Source organism: Bos grunniens, chromosome 15 (assembly GCF_055505025.1).
Source record: "Bos grunniens cultivar Pamir isolate PY7600 chromosome 15, Bosgru_T2T1.0, whole genome shotgun sequence".
Classification (NCBI taxonomy): Eukaryota; Metazoa; Chordata; class Mammalia; order Artiodactyla; family Bovidae; genus Bos; species Bos grunniens.
Window position 1 is genome coordinate 32,262,581 of NC_141179.1, and position 22,989 is coordinate 32,285,569.

Below are 22,989 nucleotides of genomic sequence, written 5' to 3' on the forward strand. Positions count from 1 at the left end.
TACCTAATTTTTTCCGGGTTTACCAAGATTTGGCTTAATATTTCCGACTCAATTCCTCCAGTCCCTGCCGAACAGGTTAGTGACATTTTTCATAAACACAAATATTTAAATGAATCCTCCTTCCTGCTCTCTGAACTCTTTCCCTAAGGACTTCAGTCTTAAACCTGCCTGACATCTCCTTCTGCTAAAAACTGTGTGTGATCTCTGCTGAAGTCTTAGTCACGTTTTCAGCAAAACTGACGAATATTTATAGTATGCTTGAGGTTTCAATGCGTGTGCTTGACAGCTGAAGATTTACAATAAAACTCACAGAGGAGGTTCACTGATTTTTCCTTGGAAGTTTGGCTGATGAATTGTGATAGCTTCCAATAATAAGGGAAGGGTTTTTATTTTTAAGAATGCTGCCGGGAGCAAGCTTCAGGGTTTCCTCTGCACTCGCTTCGGTTCCAGGCGTATGTATAACTGGGAGCTTGGATTTTAGCTCTACAGAGCGGCACAGGCTGTCCAAGGGTAGAGCCACCGGTTCAACGGATTGTAACTAAAATGAAAACAAGTTCACTCCTGTGATGTTCTTTCTCTAACTGATTTTCTGCGACTAATGACTTGCTTTTGTACTGGATTCTACTTTTATTGTAATTTCAAAGAGCCATCCTGACATAATTCTTTTTTTGTTATGTGTCTATTATTTATTTCACATTTGGGTGGTCAGTGGACAGAGTCTTATACTGCCCGTGACTCTGGTCAGTACTTCAAAATGATGGACTGGCTCCATACTTTAGAGAAGGGGATGCGTGTGCATGCTTAGCTGTGTCTGATTCTTTGCAACCCCATGGACTATAGCTCTCCAGGCGCCTCTGTCCATGGAATTTTCCAGGCAAGAATACTGGAGTGGGTTGCCATTTTCTCCTCCGGGGATCTTCCCAACCCAGGGGTCAAACCTGAGTCTGTGGCGTCTCTTGCATTGGCAGGTGGATCCTTTACCACTGAGCCACCCTTAGAGGAGGGGACAGCAAACTCTAAATCCTCCTACCTATAGGACCACCTGTACTTTAACTGACTTTTATTGGATCTTGAATGAAAGCTGTTGTGAAAATTCAATAGCCTGGTCTCACAGAGGATGGATGTCTGTTCTAGAGACTCACCGGGCGTCTTTAGAGTGAGGTGCTGGTTTTCAGGGCTCTAGTAGCTGGAGCGGAGATGCCTTTCCTTGACTGGTTGTTTGCTCATTGATTCTATATAATTTCCTGACAATTTAAGTGATTCATTACACTTCCAAACTGCTTCTCATGGGGGAATCTAATTTGTCCACAAAGTACTGAACTTAAGAAGCCCCACCATCATCCAGGGCACTTCAGCCTGACTCAGAACTGCTGCTGCTGTTATGTGAATGCTCTATGACGGTTGTGATGTGTCTTGGGATTTGCCACCAAATGCACCTGGTGTTCTGTTTACTCTGGCAAGCTGGGGATTTTTTTCTTTTTCTTTTTAAAATTCCAGGATGAATTATTCATCATTACTTAGAATTTGGGTCTCTTTCATCTTCGCACTTGTATGGCACCAAGGTGAGTACTACAAAATTCCATAAAGCTCGTGATTAGCACTCTCTTGAATTTATAAAGAGACGCTTTTGTTGGAGCCATAATTGTCAGGGCAGGTGTACATGTGTCTACTGTTATAACAAGAAAAATGTAAATTAAATTCTGTTGTCAAGGGCAAAATATATTAACTTTGAATGATGTTCACTTACATCCCTACTTTTTCTTATTTTACTTGGAACACAATTGCTTATACCAGGTTGCCCCATGTAAATGGAGTTGGTCTTTAAGATAATGCAAATTATTTTCATTAAAAGTATACAGGGTTGGTGCATGTGCACCCTGTCCCAGATGACTGATTCCAATGAAGGCATTGAACTGGTGGCACAAACTTAAAAAAAAAAAAAATACACTTATTTAAGCCAGAATCAGGAAGGTTCAATGACATTAATGTTAGTGACTTGAGTCTCAGTGACCATTTACAATGGCCAAAAATCTAAAACTGCAAGTGAAATAAGAAAATTATTCCCCTCCGTGATTTCTCTTTTTTCTCTATGTAGCATTGCCTGGGGTAGGTAAAAGATTGCATGGATTTCTTTCTACAGTTTTTGGATTTTAGACTAGAAACGTAGGAAAGTTTATATTGATTTGAAACTTTCCTGGCTAAAATTCTAGAGCATCTGTCTTGGTTTTGTTTGTTTAGTTGAACAGACACATGATCACAAGTCTGAGGGAACAGGTGTATGAGGTGTGTGGAGCCCTACCATTTTCCTAGGGTTGGATAAATTTAAGCAGCTATATCGGGCAGGCCATGGTGTGAAACCCCACAATAATGAGTCCCTCTGCCCCTCACCTACTGCTGCACAAAGTATGTCTTATTTGTTGGGGGAAAAAAACTCCTGGAAACATAGTTATGTTTACTGTAAATTCCCTGCTTAAGATCCTATGAATAAGGAGTTTTCTTTTATTAACCCTGATGCTATCAACAAGCCATGTTGTTAACAAGTCATATTTTTATAATGGTAATGACTTCTAAAGTGGAAATTACTATAGTTTAAACCTACTCTCTTTTATCTTTTATTAAACACCTTTTTTTTTTCATTCAACAAGTATTTGCTACGTACTTGCAATATTAGATATCCTGATTCTTTGTATTCTTATATGGAAATTTTTTAATTGTCCATTCTTTTCCTGTCCAAAGTCATGAACTAATTAGGATCACTCATGAAGAAAGGACTCTTGCAAATTTGCATTGCCTTTGGAGCAGAGAGAGAAGTTAGAGACAGTCTCTCTGACCATAGTTTTCTGTCTCCTCCAAGAGGGGTGAGGAGTTTCCATTTCCTTGGCAGCTCGGCCAGCGCTGCCCTGAATACAAATTACTCTTTCCATTCAAATGATTACAATTCAGCGTGAATCAGGCCCTTATTTACACTTGGGCATCACTCCTAAAAAGTTTCCCATGAAGGATAAATCCATAGCAAGATTTGATTTATTATTATTATTAATTTGAGAAAGCTCATTACCCTTCAAATTTAATAAGTACCTATATAGAATACCATGATAAGGATCACAAAGAAATTTTTAAAAAATTCCTCCCTTCTAAGAATTTGGAGTTTGTTACGTCTATGTAATTATGACTGTTAGAAAAGAATCCTTTCTTGTCTACTGATCGTGACACTAAATAAAGCACTTGGGCTGAGAGCTCCTGTGATGAAATTAATTATAGCACCTCTGAAAGCTCCTTCCTTTGGCTAGCTTTGCAGCAACTTCTGCAGGCTGGCTTGTTCACTAAAGACCAGACTCCTTTTCCCCGTTTTCCTCTTATATTAATCCTTGGCAACAGAGGAGCTCTTCCTCCAGGCAGACCTCCTGGAATTCCCTTCTTCAGGAGGAGAGAAGCTGGCACCTGGCCCTGCTGAGTGGCCTTCTGGTCACTCTGTTTCTCTCTTCCATGAACTGCTATCTGCTCACTAAGACTCCCAGAGGAGCAGGGCAACCACTGGCCAATTGCTCGTTAGCCTATCGACTCTATCAACACAGAGCAGGGACTTTTCTAAGGAGGCCCCCCTCCACCCAACCTGAGGATGGGGTGTCAGCCTCTGGACTGTGGCCATCAGGTACCTCATGAACTGTCAGCAGAAGCCCCAAATGGATGCACTGCTGTCCCTGGAAACTAACACACAGTTTTAGAACATGGAAGAAAAGATGACGTCCTATTGCTCTATTTTCACCCAAGAAGAGAAGGGACACAGGCAGAGAAAAAGTATCAGTGGAATGTAATTAATTAATGTAATGTAATCCTGAATGTAGATTAGTTCACACAAGCCACTGGACCTGATCATTGGTAATGAAGACCCTAGAGAAGCTAATTTCTATGAACTGGGCCACCTTTTGCAAGAGTTTGGATGAGAAACTTGAGAAATAAGCCAAGTTGCCAAGAGAGGTGGTGACAGGGTTGCAGGAGGTGAGGTGTATGTGTCTGTGTGGTGACTCTCACCTTTGACCAGGGTGATAAGTCAGATCCCCCAGCCTCCTCTCCAAAGAGCTCACAGAGGCCCAACCTTCTGTGCCCCAGAGTATCCCGTGTCTGGCTTTGTAAACAGGAGCCGGGCAGGGAGCCTTCTCACGGGGCTGGAGCTCAATCAAGGTCATTCACGGGCCACTTACTACAAACCCTCTCCTCCCACCCTTGTCCCAGATCCAACTATTGTCTGTTTCCTCTGGGATCTGCTATCTTCTCCTATTGTGCAGTAGGAAGAAGGGGACTCCTTTCAGGAAAAGCCTTGATAGTAGAATTCTTGAGCTAGGAGGAAATTTCAGAGCCACCGGCCACATTCTCTGTACGCTGCCTTCTGATCAAGGATCAAGCCAGCTAAGCCCCGCCAGACCCAGAGGCCCCTCTCAGTGCTCTGAGAGCTCTGGGCAGGGTCAATTTCACAACCTTCCAGCCAGTGGTGCCCATTGCTGTCTCCTAAATGTATGAAAATATAGAATGAAGCAGGAAGTGATTTCTCTTAAGGAGAAACATCATCACTTCCATGCTCCTCTTTCCGGAGGCAGAAGATCACGCACTGTGTCCAGCTGAGGTTTAGGATAAATAAAAAGCCCACCTGATGTGTGTGCCATTTGTAACTTACTGGAAGAAGCTGGATCTAGTGGGTGGGAAGGAAGCAGCTTGCCTAATGGAGGGGGGATCTGCTGTCTACCTAACCACCCTCTTTCTTGACAGTTCAGCCCAGGGAACTCATGTATCCATTTTGGCAGAATGACACCAAAACCCCTAAAGTGGACGATGGAAGCTCATCTGAGATTAAGCTAGCCATTCCCGTCTTCTTCTTCGGTGTTCCTTACCGTACTGTCTATGTAAGTGAGAAATGACTTAGCTGTGGCTCTACCGCCCTCCCTACCTTGTTTGTCATTAAGCAAAAGTATTTTAAATACCTTTTTCCAGGGCTCTGGGAATGGAGGATTTATTGGTAGCCCAGATGACGAGTTCTGAGATTTCATGAGCTGATAGGTTTTATGATTAAGGAAGTCAAAGGTATATTTAATGGCTAATGTTCATAGTAGAGGAGTATACAGGGCAATAAATTGCTTTTGTGGGTGATTAAACACCGAAGAGAAGCAGAGGCCCCAATGCCAGGAACATTATTTCTGCCACTAGACAAGATAAAAAGATACTGTGAACCACCAATAGGAGTAATCTCATTTTTCTTTCCCTTCTGGGGGTGTGAAGAGTTTAGGCGTCTGCTCGTTTAGGCATCTGCTCATCTTAGACTTCCTACCAATTTTGAGCAGAGTTCAAGCAGAGAAGAGGGGTAATCAACTATTATTTACACGTTGTTTGCAGAATCGGCCACCCTCAAAGGGTCTGAGATCCGCCATAGGGTCTCATTGTCAAAACTGCGTGAAGAAATGATCATTTGCTGTCAGAGCTCTCCTGGGCCTGTGTTCTCAGATTATTTTTTATTTTTTACCATTGGAATTGCTGCTAGTGAGGCTACTGCACATTGACGAAAAGGTTCAGAGCAATCAAACCTGTCTTCATCTTTGGCCTTAAAGAATTGAATGAAGAAAATGAAGATTATATTACATTCCAATTTTTCCTATGTTATGCCCTGGAGGAAGAAATCAAACTCTGAACACCTCTATCTCTGGTCATCTCTGCGTCTGGGACCTCTGTCTTCTCTGCTTTTTATTGATAGCTCAGAGCTGAGTCCCACCAGGAAACAGTTTCCTCTTCCACTACATCACTAGAGCTGCTTGAACTTGCAGCTCTAGCACCACCTGGGCACTTGCTAGAAATGTCACTTATCAGGCCCCACCCCAGACCTATGGAATCTGGGAGGCGGGCAGCAATCTGTGTTTTAACTAGCCCTCCAGGGGATTCTGATGCCCGCAAAAGTTTGAGAACCACTGCCTTTAACTATAGAAGATAATCACAACACATCTGAGTCATCATAAACTTCCTCTGCTAGTTTGTGTGTTTTAATTACACCATTATTTCCTAGAAAACTCATTGCTCTGGCATCTTGGAATGCCCTTTATGCTCTACTTACTGTATAGCCTCCTCGGTCTGTAACAGGTGATGGCAAGTTTCTGAATATAGTGACCTGATTTTGGAGATGAGAGTATTCTCAGGGCTCCTATTCTGGAAGCCTTGGTCTCCTAGACCACTAGCCAAAACACGTGTATTTAGTTAAGCTCCTCTTTCTCCTTCACTGTATTGGGTGACATGGATTCTGAAAAATTCTTGCTTTTGAAGAAGGAGGGTCCTTAATTTGGGGCAGACTTATTTGAGGGCAAATTGTTCCCTGAGTTTCCAGAGTCATACAGTCTTGCTCAAGATTCTGGTTTGTTCACTGATTGCAGGCAGTAGACTCTCAATGTCTTTGTAGTTAGGTCTCCAGCTTCCTTTGCTTCCAAAATAGGGTGACGTACCCGTGGCTCAGATACTGATAACTAACCTCTGGGATCTGGATCACCATTAATGTCCACAATATTTCTAATTAATATGAACCTAACAATAGAATATTTCTGTATTGAGGAATTGGAAGGATTCCCATTACTGCCATTCCTGCTGTTGAAACTGTACAAGCCCTAGAGTTAAATGAGCTTCATGGACCAACTTATTGAGCTGCAGACACAGCAGAGGAAAATTTTTTACAGATCCTGTTTATGAGTATGCATATTGGCTTGTTACTTGCATAAGGTTGAGTAATTTAGTAAGCTTAGTAAGCCATTTACAAATCATGAAGAAATCATTGTAAGATAGTCATTTACATATTCAATGTAAAGCTTTCATGTCTCCATTTTGTGCAGAGATTACACAAAGAAGTCCCCAGACTACGAGAGCTATAATGGAATTGGGCTCATCTGTAGATTATTACTTTGTCCCTTTTCTGGGTACAGAGTGGTTGTGACATCAATAGAATTCCTTTAAATGTCTCAGAGTGGGATGTGGTTCATCTGAGATCTGAGTTTGATGATGGAGTATTTGATCTATCTTTTACTGGCACTCCTCTCTCGTCATATAATAGGAATCAAGGTCTAATACAGAGTTCCTTAATTTTTTAACTTAACTTTTTGCTTCCACATTGGTTTTTTTCCGTCTATTTTGCATCTGTAACTCCAGACCTTCTTTATTGTCCACATAAGCCACTGCCCAACTCAACACATACACACACACACACATACACACATAATCCAGTAGCGTTTGATAAGAATAAACAAAGACAGGATAGAGAACATGAAAATGAGGCTGATTATTTAAGAAATGAAGCTGACTACAAATTGAAAGTGAAAGGAAACTGATGAGTTTGTGGAATGGAAGCTGCTGTCTGGAGGTTCTAATTCAGTGGTTTAAAAGTTGTTTCCATTCATATGATTAGGTGAACGTCTGTTTTGGTTTATGACTCTGAAAGTGTCACAGTCTTGGATCCGCTGTGCAAAACCTCTCCTGTCTTTGTAGGTCAATAACAACGGAGTTGTTTCCTTCAACGTGCTCGTGAGCCAGTTCACACCTGAATCTTTTCCCCTGACGGACGGGAGGGCCTTCATTGCTCCCTTTTGGGCAGATGTGCACAATGGGATTCGAGGCGAGATCTATTACAGAGAGACCATGGACCCTGTCATCTTGAAAAGAGCCACCAAGGACATCAGGAAGTACTTCAAAGACATGGCAACCTTCTCTGCCTCTTGGGTTTTCATTGTGACCTGGGAGGAAGTCACATTTTACGGAGGGAGCAGCACCACGCCTGTAATCATTCATATTTTCCATTTTCCACTTCATATCCTGACATCTAATTCTTATCCATCTTAACTACTCTGAAGGAGCCTAATTGTTAGAGCTGAAGAACGTCAGTTTCCTTGAGTTAACTGAGGAGTCTTGCCAACTCACTTTTTAGGAAACAGAGGGAGCTATCACACCTAACCAGTCTGGTCAGCTGTAATATTTCAGAAGCTGTGTCATCTCTGTCACGAATCATCACAAATGTCTAAAAAGAACCCCTCCTCACTTTCCTTGTAGTGGGTAGCATTTCTGTTTTGCAGGAGAGTGATTGAGGCACTGACACCCCTGATGATTAGGGAACAATCAGGAAACCAAAGGTCCCTTTCTCTTACCAGAGGCACAAAAGCCTTTCTCCATCAGCTAATTTCCTTTTTTTACCCTTTTTTCACAAAACCTGGTAGGAAAAGGAAAATAGGGTGTCAGTTTTGGGCCAAATGATCTGGCTTATTTTATTATGTTATGACCTTTTTTTAAAAAAAAAATTGTGACCGGGGCTAGAATTATTCATCTTTGATGCTAATTGGAGTGGGCAGTTAAAGCGTTTTCATGAATAAAGTTTCAACATCTGCTCAGAAATCCCAAGCGAGCAATCAAATAAAAGTCAAATCAGGAAGATTATCACTGGCATTATTATAGAGATAATCAACTTTCTATATAAAAGGACAGAACAGAGTTTTCAGGAAAGCTTGCCATTTGTTTGGGTGACTTTGGCAATGGAGATCTTTGAAGTAGCAGATGGGTCTTCGATGTATAATTTCCAGTAAGCAAAGACACTCAAAAATCTGCCCTTCGCTTTCTTAGGATTGTTTCCAATTCCATCTGTTTTCCAATTTCCTTGGCGATGAGTCAGTTGTTTAAGGGTGGAACAAAAACTACTGAGTTGAGAGAGAGAGAGAGAGGTGAAAAAGTGCTGTGTTTGCAGTTCGTAGCTGCCAGGCAGTGAGCACCCTGTCTCTTTGCACCTCCTGACTGGAGCATCGAGATGCACTGTATCACTAAGATGTCCTGGACCACAGAAAGAAACAAGTTTAAACAAGGGATGCATTGGCTAGAAATAACCTCTAAAGAAGCATACATTTCCCTCTGTCATGTTATGGATTGCTAACAACTTCTCAGGTGATGTTTTATGTCCTCAAGTCTCATACCTTACAGTGTTAGAAGCAGGATGCCAGCGATCAATAAATTTTAGTGTCAGTGAGAGAAAAAAAAGGGGAAAAAATGCCCATCAAATGCTGACCACCTTTAAAAAAAAAAAAACAACTTCCATTGGCAGTAAAAACGGCAAGATAATTTAGATACTTTCTGGTTTGTACTCTGGAGTAAATTTCTAGACTAGGTGAGGACTCTTTCCATGAGGATGAATAAGGTAACATCTAAGTGCTTTGAGCTCCTGGGAGAGAAAGATGATAAAAATCCTCCAGAGCTGCAGGAGTGTCTATCCATCCTTGTCTTTGAAATCTGCCCCCTCTCCTGTTTACCCTTATCCCAGGCCTCCACTTCTTTAGAATAACACATATCAATAGGCCAATTAAACATAGGGCATGAGAGATCTTTTAGAAGTCCAATAGAAAGTCAAGGGGATAGAGACCTGTTTACTTTAAGAAAGGAAAACCGATATTTATTGAGGCTGATCATGAACCCTGGGCTGTATTAGGCTATGTCTGCAAATCATTTAGCCCTGTCTCTGCAAATCATTGACCGGTGGAAGCTCGCCTTCCACTTTAAAGGTGAGGGAACAGGCCCAGAGAGGTTAAGTAACTTCCCCAAGGGTCAAGAAAAGGGATTTGAACCTTATACGAGGCAGAGCAGGATGCAAACCAAGTCTCCTATCTCTGAATCCTAACCTCTTTCCTCTGTTGCCCCCGCTATGTAGCATTAAAAGTCCTCTGAAGTATCATAGGGGCTTCCCTGGTGACTCAGTGGTAAAGCATATGCCTGCCAATGCAGGAGATGCAGGTTCAATCCCTAGGTCAGGAAGATCCCCCGGAGGAGGAAATGTCAACCCACTCCAGTATTCTTGCCTGGAAAATCCCACGGACAGAGGAGCCTGTCAGGCTACAGTCCATGGGGTCACAAAGAGTCGGACATAACTGAAGCGACTTAGCGCGAGCACGAAATAGCACAAAAGGGCTTTTCAAGAATTGAAAACATGGTTTTACAAAAACAAATCCAGAGGAGTCTTAAACTCAGGTTGTAGAATGACCTATGTGTGTGTGTTGGCGGGAGGGGTACGTGTGAGAGTAAGTGAGAAGTTGCCTGAGGGTGAGCCAGCTTCTGGAACGTTCTTAAGGATGATTAGTTGGTGATGAGCTGACTTCTGGGGTCAGACATGTGTTGCTTTCAAGACCTGCTTGGATCAAAGATATTTCCAAATTCATTTCAGAAGGAATTCACATCCTGAAGGAGCATCCTGGTCTGAAGGAGGGTTTAGCTTCGGTCCTTGCATGACCTTGATTTTATGCCTGTCTCTTGAACCTGACCCCACAGCGGCCATGAGGCTGACTGCTGGTCCCCCCTGTGCCCCACTTTGCTCTTTTGTTGTGCGAGGCCAGAGAAGGAGGCATATACCTGGGCGGCTCTATCGTAAGCGCCATCGGCCGTGGCAAGCGCAGAGCTCGAGGAGAAAGTTCTTGGTTACAAAAAGGGCTTTTCTTTACTTGCACCTCTTCTCCTTCCCTGGGACTGTCCAGGATAGGAGATTTGGGGCTTCCAAGATCCTCTAGCCCAGTTTGATTACACAGGATAAGGATGTGGGTGTTCCTCTGCGTCTGACAGAATGTTAACCAGGATGGTATCAGGCAGCTGGGAAAATGCTGGGTTTGAACGGGAAAGGTCAAAGCAGTCTCTCCTTTTAACTCTAGTTTTACTTGAATTTCCTGAAAACACACATCAAGGGGTAGGGATTAGCAAAGGAAAAGAGTAAAGGACAAAGTTTGCTACAGCTTCTTTCTGGAAACTGTTCGCAGGGCTGGTTTGAATTTGTATAACATCTCTGTCCTTAAAAGTTGAAAATTAAGGTAGTGTGTAATGACGGTGCACTCGGAGATCAGACTGGGAGCTCTGTCCAGTCCATTTTCTGTTGTTGGATCATTGTGGCATGTCCAGCAATTTGTTTCCTTTAGCCCTCAGTTTTCCTTCTTTAAGAAAAAATTGTTTTGGCTGCACTGGGTCTTCATTGCAGCATGCACAGGCTCAGTAATTGTAGCTGCAGGGCTTAGTTTCAATGCGACATGTGGGATCTTAGTTCCTCAACTGGGGGCTGAACCCGGGTACCTTGCCTTGGAAGGTGGATTCTTAGCTACTGGACCACAAGGGAAGTCCCAGCCCTCAGTTTTCTTAGCTTCTGAGGTGTGAATGGGCCAAAAAATTGCCCATCTTAACACTGGTTGAGGTACAGATGAGAGGGGAGCATGGAGAGAATTTTGCAGATATAAAGTGATGCATGAATGTTCCATTAGAGGAGCAATTTCTCCCCACAATGTGCTTTTTAAAAAGCACTTTCCAAGCTTCACCTAAGAGAGGGAAGACATCTCACCAAGGTTAGCCGTGTTTTCTAGGAAGCCAGAGAGCACGGCCCACGCCACCACTGGAGTGACACCGACGGGCATTTGTGTGCCCTGTTCCCCCTCCCCCACTCCACCCCACAGTTCTGGGAACAGGTGCTCACAGCCCTCTCCCCGACCTGACGGCTTCCTATAGTTTATTCTCATGCTGCCATCTATAGGTACTCAGGATTATCACACCCTGAGCCAGCCTCTGACTTTCCCTTCTGGTACCATTCAGAGATGTTAAGAGGGGCGCTGAGTCAGCCTCTAGGTAATTCTCAGGCAATTTCTCTTCTGGATGCACAACCCCACATAACTTGCTTTTCCCACTGGAGGCGAGAACATATTCGGAGAGAAGGCAGAGCAAGAGGTGGGCTGGGAGCAGCTCTGGGCAGCTTGGCGGGGGTGGCAGAGGGCAGGGTAAAGGAAGCTACTGGGGAGATGATGGGGAATGCGAGTCATGAGACCCCCGCACCCACCCATTCTCATCCTGTAGGTGAATACCTTCCAGGCCGTCCTGGTATCTGATGGCTCCTACACATTCACGCTCTTCAATTATTACGAGATCAACTGGACCACTGGGACCGCGAGTGGTGGTGATCCCCTGACGGGCCTTGGGGGAGTGATGGCGCAGGTAGGTGGTACTCTGGGTCATTCTCCTGTGTGTTTCTGAAGCCCTGCACTCTCTGCCTACACTCTCAGCATCCCCAGGGGGATCTTGCTTTGAATTGGAGAAGCACATCTGGTCCAGCAGGTGGACTGAGGGACTAGTCTCGCCTACCTTGCTATCTTGATCCAGGTGTGGCATGAACTAGTGGGCCTTTGTCACCTGGAATGGTGGCCCCGGGGGCTCTGGGAAAAGTTAAAAGTTTGTCTCTTGATTTCAGGTTGTGCTGGGCTCTGAGAACAAGACATTGGACAAGTAAACCAAAAGGGGATGGTGTGTATGCTCAAAAGTCTGCTCTTTCTTCTGTGCTCTAGGCGGGATTTAATGGTGGAAACCTCACCAATTTCTTCAGCCTGCCGGGGTCAAGAACCCCTGATATTGTCAACATCCAAGAGACAACAAACGTCAATGTGCCAGGTCGCTGGGCATTTAAAGTTGACGGGAAGGAAATTGACCCAGCCAATGGCTGCACCTCCAGAGGTAAAGGCATTTCCTCTTCTCTGAGGCAGAGCAGGGTTTGTTTAGTTTAGACTGACAGGCAGGCTTTTAAGCCACGGGGGCGGACTCATTGCTGATGCCTTACTCTTGACACCGCTCGGCTGGATAATGGAGATCAAGGTAATTTTAGCATGCACATTCATCACTCCAGGAGCTGAAGCCTGCACTAGCCATACTGCGATTTCTGAAGTCTTTGCCTGGGGTGTGAACACAGCTCCCCATCGGGAACTACTGCAAAGTTTATGAGGCGCTTGAATGATTTCTCAGCCAGAGGGACAGAAGGGAGCCCTCCTGTTTAACATTATTTTTGTTGTTGTTGCCATTTCCCCCTTTAAATTTTCCTTCTCATCTTTACTCCTGCTCTGCCATATGCACTTTGTAGATCCACGGGAGTGGGCGAGCTTGAAGCCTCGCCAAGTCTCTACGAGAGTAAATCAGTGCTTCCTAGTATGATTAGAAACAAAGGGGGAAAAAATGTCATTGTCTTTAGGGTAGCTTCTCCTAAAATCCTCAAAGCAGTGGCAAAACATTCAGGATTTTAGGGAGAATCAAAGCTGGCTTTACATCTGTGTGAACAAGCTATAAATGAACCTCGGTGGGTTTCCTTTACCTTGGCATCCGAAGTTTGGAGCCTTCTCTGAAATATCAAAACCTCTTTGGATGTGCAAAACAGCCCAGGACTCTCATAGGAACGTCCTGGTTTATAGATTCCTGCTTCTTACATGTCTAAAAGTATTCAGAAAACAGGATTTCTGTTCATATTTCTGCTTCTAGAAGTGGAGGCTATAGCAACCAGAATTAGTAAGTCAGCCATCCATCTCTCTACCCATCCACTTACCCACTCACCTATCCACCCAACTATCCATCCATCCATTCAGCCATCCAACCACTACATCTTTCCAAATGAGACGCTAGCCATTCTCTTAGGTGCTGAAGATGAAGTTGCTCTGGACTCCTCTGACCCTACAGTAGAGAAGACAGCTGTGGGCTCGGTGATGAAACAGTGCAAAACCTATCACAAGAGATGCGGGTGCAGGGTACTGTGTAAACACAGATGATCCAGGGAAATGCATCCAGATGCATAAGAAAGTTACACTTTGGGATGGAGCTTTCAGGAGGTCTCTTTCTGTCCTTCCATTGAAAGCATGGTCTGGGGACCTGTATGTCTCTGCAGCCCTGGGAGCTTCAATTTGTGTAATAATCAGAAGAGCTATAGCCACCTTCCCTGGTAGCTCAGCTGGTAAAGAATCTTCCTGCAATGCAGGAGTCAGTCAGTCAGTTCAGTCGCTCAGTCGTGTCCGACTCTTTGTGACCCCATGAATCACAGCACGCCAGGCCTCCCTGTCCATCACCAACTCCCGGAGTTTACTCAAACTCATGTCCATCAAGTTGGTGATGCCATCCACCCATCTCATCCTCTGTCGTCCCCTTCTCCTCCTGCCCCCAATCCCTCCCAGCATCAGAGTCTTTTCCAATGAGTTAACAATTCACATGAGGTGGCCAAAGTATTGGAGTTTCAGCTTCAGCATCAGTCCTTCCAATGAACACCCAGGACTGATCTCCTTTAGGATGGACTGGTTGGACCTCCTTACAGTCCAAGGGACTCTCAGAGTCTTCTCCAACACCACAGTTCAAAAGCACCAATTCTTTGGTGCTTAGCTTTCTTCACAGTCCCACTCTCACATCCATACATGACCACAGGAAAAACCACAGCCTTGACTAGATGGACCTTTGTTGGCAAAGTAATGTCTCTGCTTTTTAATATGCTACCTAGACTGGTCATAACTTTCCTTCCAAGGAGTAAGCATCTTTTAATTTCATGGCTGCAGTCACCATCTGCAGTGATTTTGGAGCCCCAAAAAATAAAGTCTGACACTGTTTCCACTGTTTCTCCATCTATTTCCCAAGAAACCCCAGTTCAATTCCTGGGTTGGGAAGATCCACTGGAGAAGGCATAGGCTACCCACTCCAGTGTTCTTGGGCTTCCCTGTAGCTCTGATGACAAAGAATCCTCCTGCGATGCGGGAGACCTCGGTTCGATCCCTGGGTTGGTAGGTTCCCCTGGAGAAGGGAACAGCTACCCACTCCAGGATTCTGGCCTGGAGAATCCAGGGACTGTGTCGTCCATGGGGTCGCAAAGTGTCAGACACGACTGAGTGACCTGCACTTGCGCTTTCATTTTCACGTGGCCTGAAACGCCCACACCCTCTGCCCGCCTCCCCTACGCTGCAGTCACACTTATCAAACCTCTGCCTTTGCTCTGAGGGAAGGTCGTTGGTGAAAGTGGCCTGCCTGGGCATCCTTGCCTCTGTGGACACCGTCAAGTCCTCCACGTTCTGAATAGCAAATAATGCTTAGAGCTAAGCCAGTATTAAACTGGACAGAAAAGAACCTAGCTCCAAAGCCCACCAGGATTTCAAAGACTGCACTATCCTCCCTTACACAGTGTAAACACAGCTTCATCTGAGGCCTGAGAAAGACACCAAATCACTGCCCCATTCTCTCTCTCTTGCCTTTGTGGCCTGGGCTGGGGACCTACCCAATGCCGCTCCCGTTTGTCCAAGTGTCATAGAGATGACTGGCTGTGGCCATGCTACCTAAGGGCCTGGTGGCAGCCTCTCCTCGGGTCCCGGGAGTGAAATGCTGTGATAATGGAAAACTACAGACTCACAGAGCTGTGGGGTTGGCCAGATGCCAGCCATGCACAAAGTCCTCACTTTGACTTCATTCTTTCTCCCACTGAGTGATGGCTGTGGGTTTCATCTACAGGACAAATCCAATCTCCTTATACAGACTGCTGTGCATTTTAATGTGCCACTGGACATATATCAATCTAATGAGATGGGGATTTGGCCTGGGTGATAACAGGGGAAGTGTTGCATAGAGCGGGTTTATTATATCATCATTTTGCAAACAAAATTATCTCAGAGAGTCTACCTTTTGGGCCAAACCTCCTCTATTCAAAGGCATTTACCCCTCATTTATTGGAAGGCTGAGAAAGCAGAAACTGGAAATTATGCCGAGTGGAGGCTGTTAACAATATATGCAGCCTGGGTTAGTGCCAAAGAGCACTGAGGTTGGAAGGGCCTGTTTTCAAGGCTGATGCATATGACCTACTGGGAATGTGAATACGTCTATTATGTCATTCAGGGGCCCTGTTCCCGACAGGTATGAAACAGAACTGCCCGCTGAGACCTAATTGTTCCTGTTGGGCAGATACTGAAAGGACTGTCACCAGGGCAGGCCTGCCCTCTGCCTCGGCTCACCTGGCAGCCTTGTGCTCTGCATTAGGTATTCGGGGTTTTTTTTTAATAAATTAATTAATTTATTTATTTATTTTGGACAGAGCCAGGTCTCAGTTGCAGAATGTGGGATCTTTCATTGTAGTTTACGACCTTCTGTCTAGTTGAGCTGCAGAGGCTCAGTTGCTCTGTGGCATGTGGGATCTTCATTCACCAACCAGGGGTTGAACCCATATCCCCTGCATTTGAAGATGGATTCTTAACCACTGACCCACCAGTGAAGTCCCTAGGTATTCAGTTTTATAAAAATTTGAAAAACCTTTTCCAACTACAGTTTCAAGCTATAGTTATTCCTGACGTATGATCTTGTTTACACTTAACATTGCATCTTTGATATTTTCCTTTTCAGACATTCTCAGTGTACAGATGTTTCTACCTTATCAAGCTGGGCCAGTTTTTTCTAGTGTCTCTGTTCCCCAGGAGGCAGAGATGAGAACATAGTCTTGTCCACTTTCTCCAGGGTGGAGGACTGAGACAGGAGGAAGTTAGGGCGGCGGTCTTGGCAGTGGATGGCAAACTTGTGGCCACTGCTTGGTTCTCTTGACTCTGACCCCTGACCAAGGACTGGATCACAACCCCCAGCCCAGCTCCCATGTCCACTGAAGGTTGCTATGAAGAACTCGCAGATTTCAAGGGTTTTGGTGGGGGGAAATCATTCATTTAGGGAAACAGTTTTAAAGACTAAGCACCTTCCAAATAAAGAGAAGTAAGTATTTTAAAAATTAGCACTTCCCAGTTGTGTCAGGATGGGAAGTATATGGAAACTCTCAGTACTTTGCACTCAATTTTTCTGTGAACTTAAAACTGCTCTAAAAATAAAGTTTATTAATTTTTTTTAAAAAACTAGAAAAAAACTTAGCACATTGCTTAGAACCATTCCCCTCCCCACCTCATTCTCCTCCTGACCCAGATTTTGTCAAGAAATTCTGTCCAGTGGATAAAGAGTGAGGAGGGCTAGACTTACACAGGGCCTGGGGTGGGCCAGGAAGATCTTCTAGAGAAGGAAATGGCAACCCACTCCAGTCTTGGAAATCCCGTGGACAGAGGAGCCTGGTGGGCTGTGGTCCATGGGTTGTAAAGAGAGGTACATGACCGAGTATGGAGCAAAAAGCAGAGGTAACTCATGTAGGTGTAAGTCCTGCGTGAGTAGTGTCTGCAGGATTTGTGAGCCCACGATGGTGCCAAGTCAGAGATCAGCCTTTTCCAACATCTTCTCAGGGAGCCTGGGATTTAATTTTGTGGGTCTGACTCCTGATTCTTTTCTGGCACCTACTTGTTACCGAAAGGTATGTATATGTGTGTCTGGCTGCTCACTGCTCAAAAGCCAATAGACAGGCCAGGTGGGTAGAAAGGAAAGTTTGCTTTATTTCAGAGGCCAGCAACTGGGGGGAGGGGGGAGGATGGTAGACATCTGTCCAAAGACTGATACCCCCCTCCTCCCCGCTGCCGACAAGCAGGGGGTGAGAGCTCTTAATGACAGAGTCGGTCGTGGGCCGGGGGAGGGGGTCAGTTCTTGGAATTGTCACAACTCATGTCCTGGTACAATCTGGTCATCATATAGTTAACTTTTCCACCTGCTGTTTTAGTATCTATAAGAAAACTCACAGGATATGACTCAGAATATTATCTATAGCCCTTGAGAAAGAACTAAAGGTCTTTGATTATGCTTAATGACTACATTATTGTTACTTAGTCTCCTTTGACTGTTTTCCTTTGTTTCCACATTTCTCACTTCTCTGATTAAACTCATTGTTTGACTGCAGTTTTCTACAGACAAAAGGCAGGCAGGAGACATGGTGGACTGGGGGCAAGTACGATAGGGTTCTGCTCCATTTCATACTGAGCCCCAACAACTGCTTGTTGAGTGAGCGGATGAGTGAATGAAAGAACACATTGGCAAATGAACCAACAGTGTTGCCGAGTTACCTGAGGGGGCTTCTTTCTGAATACCCTTCCTCTTGATGTCAAAAGGAAGGCGAGGGCAGCTGTGTCTCCTGGCCTTTCCCGTGGAGTGAAGCAACGTGTCTTTCCTTGAACGGGAGTGAGCTCACCAGCGGCGGAGACAGTGTTGCCAAGAGCTTAGGCTGGATTCACACACATTTGGCTTGGAATCCCAGCTTCGCCATTGAGTTGCTAAGCGACTGAGATGAATCGTCTAACTACTCTTCAGCCTCAGTTTCCTCACTTGACAACAGAAGGCAGCACTTCGTATCTAACAGGGGTTTCTGTTGTGGGTTAAATGGTATGAGGCAAGTAAAGCTTTGAGCCCGATGCCCGGCACAGAAGGTAAATGCTCAATAAATGTTAGCTCTGCTGTCCTTCCTCCCCAGGACAGTTCCTTCGGCGAGGGGAGGTGTTCTGGGATGACCTGAACTGCACCATCAAGTGCCGCTGTCTGGATTTCAACAACGAGATCTACTGCCAGGATGCCTCCTGCAGCCCCTACGAGCTGTGCGAACCCAAAGGCAGATTCTTCTACTGCAGCCCGGTGGAGACCAGCACGTGTGTGGTGTTCGGGGAGCCGCACTACCACACGTTTGATGGCTTCCTCTTCCACTTTCAAGGCTCTTGTGCCTACCTATTGGCCCGACAGTGTTTGCAGACTTCCAGTCTCCCCTTCTTCAGCGTGGAGGCCAAGAATGAGCACCGGGGGGGCTCAGCCGTCTCCTGGGTGAAGGAGCTCTCGGTGGAGGTGAATGGTTACAAGATTCTCATCCCCAAAGGAAGCTATGGAAAAGTCAAGGTGAGACCCTCTCCATCCTCCATGGGGTGATGGGGAAGCTGGAGATGCTTCATCCTGGGGAAGACCTTCCCAGATCTACTAGTTCTGCTGTTTGCTGTTGGTACCAAAGACTTGCATGGCTCTTCCTGCCTTGCAAATGCCTTGTAAAATTGTTCATGAGGCTAAAGTCTGTTTGTGCAAGAGCTAAGCTTTCTCTTTGACACATCTATCTGCTGGGTATCTTAATGTACATTTAGGTTCTTAGTTCCCTCATACACACACACACACACACACACACACACACACACACACACACACGCACACACACGCACATGTACACCCAAGCTCAGAAGTAACTGGGAACAGAGGTAAATTTAGTTTCTCATAGACCTAGCTTGAAACAGTGGTAGCCACATGGCCATGCCCTGGAGTTAATGTAAACACAACATACAAACCCATAATTCACTACAGTCTTTGATTAATAATCCTCACCCCACCCACTCATTCTGTTTGCCAAAGAGCTGTGGCTTCATTCTCAGAGAAACCCCTAAATTGATTGATGTGTCCATAAGCACTGTCTGTCCAGGCAGCTAGAGTGGGCTGGGTGACTTCTTTAGTGAAACCTGGATGGAAAGTTACAGTAATTGCCCGAATGCTCCTTTAACACAACCCCCTCCACCCCCGACTCCTGCTTGTAATGTGAGAGAACACGGATCTCTATGATTTGGTTTGGTTCGGTTTGGTTCGTTTAACCTATGCAAATGATTCTCGTCCTCATCCACCTGGATATCAGGATAGGGCACTGACAAAAGAGAGAGAAAAAAAGCCACTAGCAATTACTCAATTTGTGGAGGCCCCAGTTTTCATGATGTTAATGAAGACACTGTGGCAGCCGTGCATTTATTCAAGCAGTAATAACCAGGACCACAAGGGGCTGATTGCTGCAACCCCATGGAGTCCTTAATCCCCAAGCACGAGGTCATCACAGAGATTACAAACCAGAACAGATGCCAACACAGGGAGGTCTTTGTTTTTATTTTAAAATACGTTTTGTAGTTTTAATTGGTGCAGTGTGGCCAACAAAAGGCAGGACCGAGGAACCAATTTCACTTTTTCTGGCTCTGCCCTTCCTAGGTCTGTGCAGCGTATCAGTGTCATAATTAGAAAAGTGGGCTATTACTGTGGTTGAAATGCCAATTTGCTTGTTATTTGGTTAGTCTCCCTAGAGACAGGTCTGTAAATCAAATCAAAGGTAAGAATTCAGCTGTGGAAGTTTGGAATTTTTCCCTTTTAAATTTCTCTTGTGCTGTCGAGCAGGACATTTGTCCTTGCGGATAGATGCTAACATTTCCAGCTAGAAAAATGCTCACTAGCTCTCCCTTACCCCCTTGTCTTGTGGGGATCATGTGTACAATATCTGTAGTTGAAAAAGAAAGCTTCATGCTTTATTCCTATTTTCCATTTTGATTAAAAATTCTTTTCCCCTCACAGTCAGACTCTTTTTTTTTAAGAAGGAAAGGGGCACCGCCAGTGCTTTCGGGCCCAGCAGCTCTGCTAATTTTGCGTGGCTGTCTTCCATCGTCCGAGCGGAGGGCACGGATTCCTCAATTTTCTGTAGCGACAGGGAGGTGTGGATGTGAATGTAAATGTTTCAGAAAGAAAAGGTTATGTGATTCCAACTGCAAGCGAACAATGGCTCCCTTTTCCTTTTGCCAAATGGCTTCCAAGTGTCTCTGAATACACCTGCTCTGCCGGGGGAGGGCGGCTCTGTGGATGGCAGAGCCCCCACCCAGGGTGACATGGGGACAGGCGAGGAGGGGGTGTGAGGCAAGAAGGAGCCTGATTTGCCTGCGAGGCAGCCGACTTCCAGGCATGCCAGGCCGGCAAACAGATCTTAGGAACGGATCGCCTTTCTCCGTATGCTGGGGTTAGGAACTGGGTTCTGAATATGCATTTTCCCCCTTGGAAATGTTCTTAAGTGACAAAATAAACAATTTAGGATTGTATATGTTAATAGGGGGGAAAAAACACAAAAAAAACCCAGCTGCTGTTGCCGCTGCTGCTAAGTTGCTTCAGTTGTGTCCGACTGTGAGACCCAATAGACGGCTGCCCACCAGGCTTCCCCGTCCCTGGGATTCTCCAAGCAAGAACACTGGAGTGGGTTGCCATTTCCTGCTCCAATGCATGAAAGTGAAAAGTGAAAGTGAAGTCGCTTAGTCGTGTCCAACTCTTAGCGACCCCATGGACTGCAGCCTACCAGGCCCCTCTGTCCATGGGATTTTCCAGGCAAGATTCCTGGAGTGGGAAAAGCCCAGCTAGCACCCATATATAGAAAATGTCTCCTTCTAGCTAATACTTATCAGTTTTCATCTTTTTCCCTCGGATAAAACTGCGTAGTTTAGGGTGCCTCAGGGAAAAGAGGGCCAATGCCAAATAGCTCAAAGAGATCAGACTCTGAGGTCAGATCTACTCAAGCCCTGTGCCACCACGCCAGTTGAGAGGCCTCTTTGAACCTCACTATGTCCATCTATAAAATGGGGTCATTGTGTTGTGTCTGGAAGGGAGGGCTCTTGGCTGTAGTTTGGACTTGACTCCCTCTATTTAGCCCCAGACAGAAGCAGCAGGAAACGGTGGAAAGTGGGAGGGTCCTGTCACCCGCAAATTATGCAAGCCTCGAACCTCAGTTTCTCCATCTGCAAAGTGGGGAGATTATAAAGACCTTATTAGATTTTTCTGAGGATGAAACAGGACAGCCACATGTGTGACAGCTGGTACAGAGCCTGGCAAACAGTAGGCAATATACACTCAATATACACTTGTTCCCATGCTGCCATTCCCACTAAAATTTTTTCTCATTCTAAGACCTGTCCTATGATGCTACTTCTCACTCCTCTTCTGGGAGAAATATCGTTCTGGGGGAGGGTTGCCTGGAACACAGGGAGAGGAGAAGACACAAACAGGGAGACTCATCAACATCAGCTCATCGGAAGCTGAGGACTGGGACACCAGGAATGAAATAAGAAGCCATGTGATGGTAAGAGTCCCCAGAGCTCCTACCCCGAGCTCTTTGGGGTACGGCATAGGACTCTAACATGTGGTTGAAACTGAGACAAGTATGAGAGAGGAAGCAGGCACAATGACCACCGTGTCAGGAAAAATACCTTGGGCAACAATAATGGTCAGCATAGGGACACAGGCGTTCTGAGTGGGACAAGATCAGCTGCAGAGAAAGCAGGGGCCAGTAGCAACATCCAGGCACAGTCCCCGCTCTGTGGCTTCTGCTCTGAGATGCAACAACGGTCCTTTTTTTAGCAGGAGCTGAGTGAGAGGAGAGGAGGACATTCAGCGAGGGAGGTATTTGGCATTTACAATTATACCACCTTGGAGGAGATGTCCCTCCCTACATCTCAGCACAGAACAATACACAATAATCACCCAGCACTCTTGCTGGCTGACCTCCCTTAGAGCGTGGCTCTTCTCATCTTTGCAGGCTAACTTGCTACCTGGGAGATAGGGATGAATCAGTCAACTCTAGGGGATTTTTTTCCTAATTCTAACTCTCATCGGATAGCTTTCATCTCAAGCCTGTTTTTCTTTTTTTGGTCCCCTCCCCCCATTAAATCTTACTAATCTCTGAGGACAGAGAATTGCAATTGGCATTGGTGTGGTAAACCTTGGGAGCAACGCTCAGTCAGTTTGTTGTCTCAAATCCTAGACAACCCAGAGAGTAGCGGCAATGGTGGCACTAAAGACCCTGATGTTTCCATGTGCCAGAAAGCAGGACAGGTCAGGGCAGCCTGGACAAGCAGTTACAGTCAGCCCACCCAGGACTGCTCTAGGACTAACCATCTATTCCAGCCTTCAGAAAGTGATGTCCAGAGGTGCCAGGCAGGGCAAGTGTGAGAAAGAAGAAAACAAACTCTATTGAAGGCTTATCAAGCCACTTACTCATGGGATTCACCCTTGATTCTTTGCCCATTTTTCACCCACCCCACACACACACCCTGCAAAAAGCCCCAGGCCCTGTGGAGTATCCTCTACCAGCTGGCCCTTCTCCACGTCTGTGGGCAGGTCAGGCCTTGCCCTCCATTGCCCCCAGCCTCCAACACCAGTTACCTGCCTGATTTCTCTGTTTTTAATCTCCACTTGGGCTTCCCACGTGGCTCAATAGTAAAGAATCCACCTCTAAGAGATGTGGGTTCAATCCCTGGGTTGGGAAGATCCCCTGGAGAAGGAAATGGCAACCCACTCCAGTATTCTTGCCTGGAAAATTCCATGGACAGAGGAGCCTGGTGGGCTACAGTCCACAGGGTCGCAAAGAGTAGGACTCAACTGAGCGACTGAGCAAGCACGCCATCTCTACCTACTTCCATACATCTTTCCCACTGGCCAGAATGGACTTCCTCAAACACAAGTCTGACCATGTCA

The 22,989-nt window shown here is 45.5% G+C and overlaps 1 protein-coding gene across 1 annotated transcript in view; it reads left to right on the forward strand.

The window, feature by feature from the left end:
- Positions 1-1,498: 1,498 nt before the first annotated feature.
- The window catches only part of TECTA (tectorin alpha), an 83,588-nt gene continuing 62,097 nt past the window's right edge, over positions 1,499-22,989 (forward strand). Inside the window, exons 1-6 of the mRNA XM_086338349.1 lie at positions 1,499-1,562; positions 4,765-4,898; positions 7,507-7,794; positions 11,869-12,006; positions 12,354-12,519; positions 18,170-18,582. Coding sequence (XP_086194475.1) covers positions 1,499-1,562; positions 4,765-4,898; positions 7,507-7,794; positions 11,869-12,006; positions 12,354-12,519; positions 18,170-18,582 — 1,203 coding nt within the window. The remainder of the gene's footprint in view (positions 1,563-4,764; positions 4,899-7,506; positions 7,795-11,868; positions 12,007-12,353; positions 12,520-18,169; positions 18,583-22,989) is intronic.